Source organism: Rhizophagus irregularis, chromosome 16, assembly GCF_026210795.1.
Source record: "Rhizophagus irregularis chromosome 16, complete sequence".
Lineage (NCBI taxonomy): Eukaryota > Fungi > Glomeromycota > Glomeromycetes > Glomerales > Glomeraceae > Rhizophagus > Rhizophagus irregularis.
The window spans coordinates 4,869,313-4,881,581 of record NC_089444.1 but is presented as its reverse complement, the minus strand read 5'-3'; the positions used below and the strand labels follow the sequence as shown (position 1 = coordinate 4,881,581).

General features: G+C 28.7%; 2 protein-coding genes across 2 annotated transcripts; one reads left to right on the top strand and one right to left on the bottom strand.

Moving 5' to 3' along the window:
• On the top strand, positions 1-2,236 carry OCT59_008722 (uncharacterized protein; the record flags this gene model as incomplete). The annotated part of the gene is made up of 3 exons (XM_066142710.1): positions 1-337; positions 477-488; positions 651-2,236. 3 exons carry the CDS (start codon positions 1-3, stop codon positions 2,213-2,215), a joined length of 1,914 nt encoding a protein of 637 aa, XP_065999566.1. The 3' UTR covers positions 2,216-2,236.
• Positions 2,237-5,260: 3,024 nt separating this feature from the next.
• OCT59_008721 (uncharacterized protein) lies at positions 5,261-6,114 on the bottom strand (the record flags this gene model as incomplete). Its single annotated transcript, XM_066142709.1, has 3 exons — positions 5,261-5,572; positions 5,649-6,020; positions 6,079-6,114. 3 exons carry the CDS (start codon positions 6,112-6,114, stop codon positions 5,261-5,263), a joined length of 720 nt encoding a protein of 239 aa, XP_065999565.1.
• Positions 6,115-12,269: the final 6,155 nt, after the last annotated feature.

The following is a 12,269-nucleotide window of genomic DNA, read 5'->3' as shown; positions in this document are numbered from 1 at the left end:
ATGTCTAATATTGTACCAACTGGAACGCTTATTAATCTTTGGTGTATCGTTCGTGAAAATCGTTCTATTTTCAAAATTACTATAGGATTGGGTAACGATCTTGACGACCTTAAAAAAGTTATCAAGGAGGGGAAGCCAAATTATTTTGTTAATGCTGATGCCGACGAACTAATTCTATGGAGAACCAATGTTGCTTCGAATATACTTAGGAACAAAGAAACTGCTATTGAATCCTACTTAAACGAAAAATTAGAAGATCCAGCCGATACGGTTAGAAATACATTTCAAAACGTTGTAGGAAATAATATTCGAGTTATTGTTGACGTTCCCGTTACTGGTGAGTCATACCATTTTTTTTTCCTTCTTTTTTTGCGCGTCATATTCGCCAATAATACCGAATACGTACTTATTCTTGTGCTTTTCTTTCCTGCTTCTTATCGTCGAACCGCCCAAAAAACACATTCGCGTTATCGTAGAGCAACCCAGTGGTAAGTGAGCCGTAATAAATTAGTCAACGCGAGCGAACGCGTAATCTGGCTTGATTTTTATAACCGTGTTTCATTTTTGCTTTGCTATACAATTGTTAATACTTTAAACCTATACTGATTGTCTTATTTATTTCTTAACTTTATCATTTCCGTTTTTATTAGCTAGGAAAAAACCACGAGAGAATAATATCATAACGACAGATGGGCCATTACAACCACTTTCGGGTTCATTGATGATTTCTAGAAATTTCTTTCAAGAAGTGGAATCTATTTTATTGAATGGACAATCGTTTGTTATTCATGGTCCTTATCAAAGCGGAAAGTCAACTTTTCTGTTCCATCTCAGGACGTCATTTATTGGTAAAAGCCTAGATTTTGCGCATCTCACGATGGCAGGTGTAAAAGGATCCATATTAACCAACGTGCGAACAGGGTTTTACGATTACATGTCATTTATGCTCTTTAAGGAAACGCTTGATGAAACAAAAACTTTTGCACATATCTACAATCTAAAGGATCCTTTATACATCCTTATCGACGAATTCCAATATATCTTCACAAACCCAGAGCTTTGTGAGGTGGCTAAAGATTTCTTCCGAGAAATTTCAAATGCGATGAATATACATTATGTTGCTGTGGGCACCTTTAAGCTTGTGGATTTGAAGAAAAGTGACAGTGACAAACTTATTTCGCCTTTCAACAAGGCCTTATTCAAACAAATGCCAATGTTCAGCATTCAAGAGATGGGCGAGCTCTTCAATCTATATCAATCAAACTTAGATAAAAATGGTGTTTTACTTGATTTGAGAACCAAGATTATAGAAGAATCTTGTGGACACCCGGCATCTTTCATGATTTTATTGAAGCTTTTTTATGATTTTCGGCCAACCCTTGATAAGTGGACAAGAGTTTTGCAAGGAAACCTTGAAAGGTACATGAATGTGACTCATACTAAGTTGAAAGATGAAATAGAAGAAATGGATGACAATGAAAAGGAATATCTTCGCGAACTCACAGATTATCAGAAAGATCATTGGAGCATGGAATTAGGTGATTTAACGAAACTCGATGATATAGATAATAAGTTATTGGACATCGGAATTCTTTACATTATGGACATAAATAAAGTTGGGTTTACAAGCTGTATTATATTACGTGTTTGTATTAATGCCACTTTTCCTACATCATCAAAAAGACTATCCAGAGACGAAGTACCAAGTGATCCCGTTGATTTATTAGAACTTGGACTAAAGTTAATTGATCCTCGCACAATTACTGATAAAAGGGCTAAAAATAAACATGGTCCAAGAGAAAGGGCTATGCAAGCATCACTTTTTAGTATCTTTAATGGTTTATTACCGAAACCGGAAATGATGTGCTTGATGGAGTTAAAATCTGGTGGTAGTTACCTAATGATAACTGATGGTGATCAAAATTTAACTGCCTACTCACTCAAATGTGGTGTAACATCGGAGAAGAAGTTCAAAGAAGCGTTTGAGCATGCTTGGGTATATTCTGATTATTTCCATATGGAGATATGTATTGTTAATTTTCTTCCAAATAGTCACGACGATCTGAATATTCCTTATGATACTCATGACATCGTTTTAATTAGTGTTGAGCATAATGATGAATGTACTAGGTTTGTAATTCAATCACAAACTCATGATTACCAAGAAAGAATAGTTACGATTTATGACTGCGGAATGTTTCACAAGAATAATTAGATATAACTTTTGTTCGTTAAATAAAGTATTGATATATTTGAAATGTGATTCAGTCTGTCATTAATTTTTTGCTTGTATTGTAATATCTCACGTGAAGAATCTTTGCTGTATCAGTAAATTACATGATATTACAATTTGTAAGGGTCTGTGCAACATTACTTTCACTCCACTATTAGTCTATACAAAAAACATAAAAAAAGAATGGAAAGAGCCCGAAAAATGTTTAGAATTTTTGATACTATAGGCAAAAAAAAATAGCACGGGTAAAAACTATCTCTCTGAGTTTCATCCTGGTAGATGATACTGATTATGTAATTGCTGAAGTTTTAAAAGGATCAGGAAGCGCGTAATACTGCGCCATATTTTACTGCACCTTGGTAACACGGTGTCCCACCTCGGCAACTAAAAAAATAGTGTTTCCTTGCAGTTGTTTAATAAAGCATTTTATATAAGATTTGCCCATATCGGGCTAGCAATTTTTAACCAATGTATTATTTACTCACTAAATATATGCTACTTAGCATCCCTCATATTGTCACATTATTGCCGATCATTTGCCGATCATTTATTAATCATCTTTCACATAAAAAAAATACTATCTGGTTAATACATAAAGCTGAAATGATGTTTGATTTGACAATTTTGAGGGTAAAATTGATCAATATTAACAGAAATTATATTAATACATGTAAATTTTTATAATTAACAAATAAAATGAAAATTCAAATTTTATAATCTTGAGATCCAGTGAACATATTCTAATGAATTATATACTATTAGATTGGTCTCAGTGAGAGGATTCAAATGGTAGTGAAATCATTGCCATCAGATCCATATTGGGGAAGTCATTGCATTTTAAAATTTTGTACTAAATTAAATAGTAATAATATTATTAGTATTAATAATTACAAATATTAATTTGGCCATAACTTTTGTATTACCTAAAATTATGTTGTGTTACTTCAGCCATTAATTTAAGACATTAATCTATAACTTATAAAAGTTTCAAGTTTCGCCCAAACTTCTGTGACTTCGCCTGAAGCTTCAATATCTAATTAGAAGATGATCGGCATTTATTAATTAATTGAAAAATTTGGCCTAAAGCTAACTTTAGCATTACATTTTATTTTAGCACAAAATTTTTATATTAAACTGTTAATACTTTAAACTATTAAATAAAATAATTTAATGTGATTTTTTTACACATTTATGGTTTGAAATAATGCTTCAAAGTTAATGTGATATCATATATATTATGATCGGCAAATGATCAGCATGTGATAATAAACATCACTGGTAAAAAAATGGTCTATCCTACACATATCCTACACATATCTTACATATATCGGGTACTCAAAATGTAGAAAATCATACACAAATAATACACATATTATACACATACATCAGGAAATTATATAGTGCGAAAAGTTGTGCAAGTTTACACATCATAATATTTTGTAAGCTTCCAGACCCGCCGCAAGTTTGCGTAAGCGTAATATTTTGTAACTTTTTAAAATATTTCGAAATATTACGATATGCAAAGCTTCGTAATTTTACGATTTGTAATATTCCATAATTTTGCGGTTCGCAATATTTCGTAATTTTACATAATATTTCGTAAGTTTTCAGACCTGCCGCAAGTTTGCGTAAGCGTAATATTTTGTAACTTTTTAAAATATTTCGAAATATTACTGTATGCAAGGCTTTGTAATTTTACGATTCGTAATATTCCGTAATTTTACTGCGTAATACTTCGCAACTTTTTAAAATATTTCGAAATTCTATGATGCGTAATGTTCTATAATTTGACGATTCGTAATATTCTGTGATTTTACACAACTTAATATTTCGTAATATTTCAAAATATTTCAATAAATAATACTTCATTTTCTGTACTATAAGTTTATATAATGTATGTTTTATTAGATATAATCATAAAAAATTACAAGTATTTATTAATATATACAGAATACATAAAAGTAAAAAAAAGAAAGAGTAGAGTAACAATATTATTAGATGTAAAAAGAAGAGAAACAGCTATATTAACGTTAGTATTAGATATAAAGATAAAAGAAATATTGTTATTATTGTTAGTATTAAGGTAAAAAGAGTTAAAGAAACAGTAAAAGGAGTAAAAGAAACATGGATATTATCGTTAGTATTAAAGTACAAGTAAAAAGAAATAAAGGAAACGTAGATAGTATTGTTAGTATTACGACATAAAGTAACAAAGAGGTAAAAAAAAATGCATTAATATTAAAATAATTAGTATTAATAAATAAATATTTCTATACTTGCAAAGTAATTGAACAAAAGAATAAAGAAATAAAGAGAAAGGAAAAAATAAACATGTTGTTAGTATTGTTAGTATCGTTAGTATTAAAGTACAAGTAAAAAGGAATAAAGAAAACATGGATATTATTGTTAGTATTATGATACAAAATAACAAAGAGGTAAAAAAAATGAAAATAATTAGTATTAATAAACAAATATTTCTATACCTGCAAAGCAATAAATTATGAAATATATGTAAATATATTGTATATAATTAAAGAAATAATAGAAAGAAGAGACAAAAAAATTAAAAATATTGAACAAAAGAATAAAGAAATAAGAAACAAAAATAAATAAGACAAAAACGCGTGCATGATTAAATGATTAAATGATTAAATCACATGCAAGGATCAGCCTAATTTTGATTGGCCAGAAAATACAATATCGTAAAATTACGGAAATCCGCATTTTAAAAAATCACAGAAATTGTATATGCACAATTACTAAATATTATTCTCTCGTGTTAAATTAAAAATTATCAACACAAATTCAACACAAATTTAACAAATTTAACAAAATTTGGCCAAAATTAACAAATTTTTACCAGAATTATCAACACAAATTGAACACAAATTGAACACAAATTTCAGCCACGATTTATTTATGTCACACCCGTGTTGTTAAGAATTAATAACCATCTTATTTATTAAAACTATATTAATTATGGTAAAAAAAAATGCTATTACGTGTGATATATATAAAAAATAATATTTATTTCCTATGCAACCCATAATTCTCTAATAAACTATTTACATACCGACCTTCCTTCTCCGTGTTATAAGAGTCAATAGAAAGTATATCATCGTCAGCTATGCCATTATTGGCCGCACCATCGTTGGCCACACCATCGTTGGCCGCATCATCGTTAGCCACACCATCATTAGGCTTACCATCGTTAGTCACACCATCATCAGCCGCATCTGCTCTATCGTCAGCTGCTCTATCACCACCATCATCTACATCATTACCATCATGAGAATCATCATCTGAATGTGTAAATTTATCCCTATTTTCCAACTTTTGCTAAAAATCAATAAATAAATAAATAAACTGTAATTCAAATAATTCACATTTTGCAAATTGTAAATTAAAAACTTACTAAGTTGTTGATTATCTTCGACTTTATTATACTTTCGCTCATTTGAATGTTTTGATTATTAGGATTTAAGTACGTTTCACATATGCTAATCGCATACGCTATTTGTGTTTTTGAGGGATTTTTATTTTCTTTTCGCAACTTATCAATTATCAGCGACATATATGTCGTAGGTTGCCCATCTTTAATCTTTTTAAATAGGTTGTTGTAACATCTTTTCACCTCCGCCTTACTCTTCCATTCCTGAATCTTTGACGGACTAGCCTGAGTGTTAATAGACGGTAATTTATGCCCAGTCGCTTCGAAAACAGAATACATAACATCTTTAACTTTAGACGTAAACGTCCCTCGTATGCTTCTATGTTGTTGTACTAACTATTAAAAAAAAATGTTAGTATGAAATTTAATAAAATTCATAATTGCTTTAACTTACAGTCGGGGCAATTTTTTTTTGAAAAAAATAATCCATTGATTTTTTTTGAACTGGCGCATAAATTCTGGATTTTCGTCTTTTAAATATTTTTCGGTAGCGAGTTTGTACTCATCTTGCGAAGGATAAACAAAATTTTCAAATAAAATTTTCGACACCTTCTTAACGAGCTCCTAATCAAACGAGGTTAGCATTTCAGGTTTACATTAAATAATATTCATCTTTATTACCTTTACATACTCCAGATCTATTGTATTATTATTATTTTTGTTATTATCGTTGAGTTTTTTTTCTATGCTCGAGAGACGGGTTTTGAGATTTTTTTGTCCGGTGATAAGAACTTCAAGCTTAGAAATTATCTGCGAATTGGTTCTTAATAGTTTTTCTATTGTTTTTTATTAACTTTAACAATAAAATATAATTTAACTATATATTATATAATTTCTTTTATAAAGAATATAATACATATCATGTCATATATACCATCAACGCTATCATCGGATATTCTCACTCGCTTCTCAACTTCGCTACCCTCAGTACTATGTTTTAAAAATCTTTCATTATCGTCAATTCTTCATTTCTCGCCACGCTTTGTAGCCATTATGATAATAAATTTGAAATGAAAATATGAGAAAAAGGAGGAAATATATGAGAAAAAGGAGGAAATATATGAGAAAAAGGAGGAAATATATGAGAAAAAGGAGGAAATATATGAGAAAAAAGAGGAAATATATGAGAAAAAGGTGAACTAGAAAATTCGAAAAGGATGAGGAAAAAGGGGGAAATACATGAATCAGAAATTAAGAAAAAGGAGGCAAGATTTCCGCCATTCTATACTAAAAAAGAAAAAAAACTTGCGAAATATTGCGAAAAATGGATGAACTAATGCGAAATATTACAAAAAATGAATGTACTAATGCAAAAATTTTGCATCGTAATATTACGAAAAAATATTGTAACACTTTCATAAGAGAACTTTAAAAAAAAACTCTCGTAAAAACACATAGACAATCGAAATATTAATCAAATCCAATTTATAAAAAAATAACATGTTACACATGTTGGGGCTTTTATGCATGGAAAAAAAAAGTTGCAGCCAGTGAACTCATTTGGCTGATCAGATTGATAGTGATCTTGAGCGCTTATAACCTGATTATCGCATAAATTTGTGGCTGATCATCCGTCCATTATTGTAAAAGTGATTTGCCGTGTTAAGCCAATAAATTTGCGGCTGATTATCAGATGATTAGCCGATTAAATAAGCCATCCGAATTCTTACAGCCCGTTACAGCAAATTCAAAATATGCGAAACACTTAGCACTTTTGCTGTCAGATTCACTTGGCAGGTTGCCGGCAAATTGAAATAGTAAATAAAATAATAAACAATATTTATATGGTACATCATAGACTTGTTACATTTATTTTTAGATTTGCCAACCCACGAACTCGGCAAGTTCCCGATAGCAAAATTGCTGAGTGTTTCGCATATTTTAAATTTTGCTATAATGCGTAAAATTGCGAATGATTCCGCAATATTAGCCACCAGATTCTTACAGCCAGTTCTATTCATTAATGCGTAAATTTGCGTAGTCATGTCTATTCAAATAACTCAATCAATTGTAATCCATTCAATTAATTCATTAAATTTTTACAATGAATTTGCAATATAATTTTATTAGCATACATAATCTCATATAAATTAAATAGTGAATTGATACTTTTCATCAAATTTGACGCGTTAATTTAGTAATATGAGTTTCAAATGCCCCCTTTGTATGCGAATATTCAGTCAAACGCTTTGCATATACTCAACACGCCCAAAAATGCTTAAAAAATGTAGAAGTAGAAGTAGAAGATGATGATGATAATAATGATAGTGAAAAATATAGCAGTGAAATGGATACAAGAAGTAATCTAAGTAGTGAATATGAAAATGATAAAGTTGAGGTAATTATGTTATTCCAGATTATTCTTTTTAAAGAAAAAGCTCAATAATTATATTATTCCAGATTATTCTTTTTAAAGAAAAAGCTCAAATTATACTAACTCATTTTGGTTTATAATTTTAGGTGGATGATGATAATAATGTACAAAATATGTCATTTGACAGTATTGGAAGTGCAATATCAGAGATGAGCCTTGAAGATAGTAACTTTGAAAATATATTAGATTCATCTGAAGAGCCTGAAATTTCTGAAGAACCCAAAAATCTCAATCCCAAAACTTGCACAGAATTTCCTAATGATGCTTATAAAGATCTAATGTTATTAGTAACGAAATATAAAATAAACAATAAAGGTGGTAATGAAATAATACGTTTTTTTAATAAACATTCAAATCTTACAGAATCACCATTACCAAAAAATATTGAACAGAGACGAGCATTTATGAATAATATGAAGTTTTCTAATTTAGAATTTAGTAAAGTTCTTATAACAAAACATAAGGATAAAGATTATTTTCTTTATTATCAAAACTTAATACAGTGCATCAAAAATATCTTAACTGTTCCTGACATAACACAAAATTTTGCGCTATCTTACGAAAACTATGAGGTAAATAGTAAATATTAGTTAATTCAATAATTTAAATTATATTATTTTAATTTATTTATATTATTTTATAGTATAATAGAAAAAGTATTTACAGTGAACAAAACACTGGAAAATGGTGGAAAACTACGCAAGAATCCTTACCTACTGGTTCCAAATTATTATCAATTATTTTATATTCTGATGCAACAACTACAGATACATTAGGAAAAAGTCAATTGCATCCAATATATATTTCATTAGGCAATATCCCAATATGGCGTCGTAATAAACAGGATGCAAAGCAACTTTTGGGATATTTACCAATTTTAGAAGCTGCAAATAAAGATCTGGTTCGTGATACCTTTCATAAATCTTTACGTCATTTACTAGAACCAATTATTTTATTAAAAGATGGTATAGACCTTTTTATAAATAATGAAAATATCTGGTTTTATCCTAGAGTTTCAACTATTATTGCAGATTGGCCAGAAGCCGCAAGTTTTTGTTTAGTTTATAAATCCTCCAATTCAAGCCTTCCATGTCACTCCTGTTTAATTAAAAGGGACAATCTTGCAAATATAAACTTATCGGTTAATGATGTAATACTAAAAACTCATGATGAAATGCGTAAATATTTTGAAAATGATACACAAAAATCTGTTTGCATAGAATCTGTACCTAATTTTTTTTGGGATTTGCCGTAAGTATGCAAAAGTAGAAATAATTATAATAACATATATATATATTAATTATAAATATTTATATTATCAAGGAATATAAATATCTACTTGGCTACTGTTCCTGACAGAATGCATCATTTAGATTTGGGTTTATTTCATTATCAAATTATCTTCACATGCGATATCTTAAAATTGCAACATGTTAATGGTAATAAATTAGTTGAAGAAGTAGATCGTTATCTAGCAGCAATTCCACATTTTTCTGCCATTAAAATTTTTTCCAATGGACTGCAGTCAATTGCAAGATTAACTGCTAATGAATATCGAAGTTTGATGAAAGTCATGATATTTGTTATTGATAATTTATATGATGAAAATAATAACGAAGTAGATAATTTTGTAAATAATGATGATCTTGTGAAATTGTACGAATATTGGAATGAAATGTATATTTTAAGTAGATATGAAGAATTTAGTGAAAGTGACTTGGAGAAATTTAATGTATGTATTAAAATTTTAGTAAAATCGAAAATTTAAATTAAATAAATTAAATTAACATTTAAATTTTAGGATGCAATACATAGATGGGCGTGGATATTTGTCAAGGCTTTTAAATTTGTTTCTCCTTCCAATTTGAAGTTGCCTAAATTGCATTCATGGGTTTATCACATTATTGACTCAATACGATTTTATGGCGCAATAAATGGCTATACCACAGAAACTTACGAAAGTCTCCACAAATATTTCGTTAAAATACCCTACCGAATTAGCAATAAAAAAGATGTCGAACCTCAGCTTTTACGAACTGTAAGTATTTGGAAATTTATTTATTGTATATATTTATTATATAACTTAAGATGGAAATTAAATTAATAGATAAAATGTCAAGCAATATCTATTAGAATGTCTCAACATTCAGTGAATCCGGCAAAAACACCTCGCACTTGTAAATTTTCTGCAAGACTCTTTGATTTCTCTTTACAAGATGCAAATACATTTTTTAATGAAAAAAAAGATTCCGTAGACAATAAAATGCAGACCGGTTTTGCTAGATTTATAAGTTGTCTGGATTCATATCTAGATTTACTTGATGGGTTCACAATTATTGGTGAAACCCGAATAAATATATACGGATCGGTAACACTGGAAAATGGTGCCATAATGCGTGCCACAAACAGGTATCATAATAAAGTATGGTTTAGCAACATAGCTATTTCAATGGATTCTGAAGAATCAAATGATTATATATCAGACAATAGACTTTGTTATGGACAGGTATTTTTCCAATTTATGTAAAAATTTATTATAAAGTATTAATAAATATTTATTATTTATAGGCCTTATTGTTAGCAGAAGTATTAACAGACTCACCGCTAAATATCGCATTAATTCAATGGTACGATTTTAAATCTAAAAGGAACCCATATTTATATGGATGTCCTCACTTAAAATTGATAGAATTATATAACTTTGTAGCTATAGAGTCTATACATGGTGTCGTTCACATAGTACCCCGATTTGATAAACAAAATGAATATTTCGTAAATAAATATATTTTTTAGTCACTTGATATAGGAGTTTTGATTTATTTTAATAAAATTATATTCTTAAAGAATTTATGGTCACGTTTCCCATATCATAAATAAAATGCAGATTTATTTATTTAATTATTAACAACACGGGTGTGACATAAATAAATCGTGACTGAAATTTGTGTTCAATTTGTGTTCAATTTGTGTTGATAATTCTGGTAAAAAATTATTAATTTTGGCCAAATTTCGTTAAATTTGTTAAATTTGTGTTGAGTTTGTGTTGAATTTGTGTTGCGTAATTTTTTATTTATCACAAGGGGATGATATTTAGTAATTGCATGTACAACGTACAAGATTTTTTTTTATGATTTTTTTAAGAAATGTACGCAAAATATTTAATCAGAATATAATTGTTTTATTTTTAAATATAATATATTGATGATTTTTTTTTTAAAAAAAAAAATTGATTTTTTTAAAATTCAATAGAATGTGCTAATAATAAATTGGTTTATTTTTAAATATAATATATTGATATTTATATTTAAATAACCAAAACATGTACATGATTTTTAATTATTTTTAATTGAAATCAAACTAAGATTTTTTTTTAAAAAAAATTAAAATAAATTAAGTGATTTATATTTATATTTAGAATCATGATATTTATATTTAGATAATCCATATCTGCATGAGATTTAATTAATATGTTTAATGATGAAAAGTCTAATAAATTAAATTTTAATTGAAACGAGAAATAAAATCAAACCAAAGAGGTATTGTTCAAATTTTATTTAAAGTGACATTTTACGATTTTCTTTCAAATTTTTACTCATCCCAAAATCAAATTATAAAAATCAAATCTAATCTAATAATGCCTCGCCACACACGTCGTCGTTCCCACTATAACGTCCATTGGAACTGGGCTATGATGGATGAACTTGTTGACATACGCTGAGACAGAAACCGCGCCTACCACAATATTAATGGTAGAAGCTGCCAAGATTTTTGGGACTCTATTGCCAATAGGTTCATATGACTAATATCTATAATTTCTTTAAGAAAGAATTTAAATTCAAATTAACCAATCCATTTAATTGAATCAGAATAAATAGAATATTTCGAACGAGGGTTTCTGGGCAACAGTGCAGCCAAAAGTGGAGGAATCTCATCAGGGATTACCATGTAAGTAAATAAATAAAATTACATTCATATAAATTAAATGTATTTACCGAATATTTAAACTGATTTTGATATTTAGAACTATGTTCTTTATCGTAATGGTAACCCTGGGCGGCAGCTGTGGACGCGTACCGGCGCAAGATATTATTGCGAATTTAGAACAAGATTTTGGGAGAGGCCGGGTAATTATACTATAATAAAATTTATAATTAATATTTACGTTCATGTTTTAAATTTGATAAATTTGATCAATTTTAGTCACGCGTGAT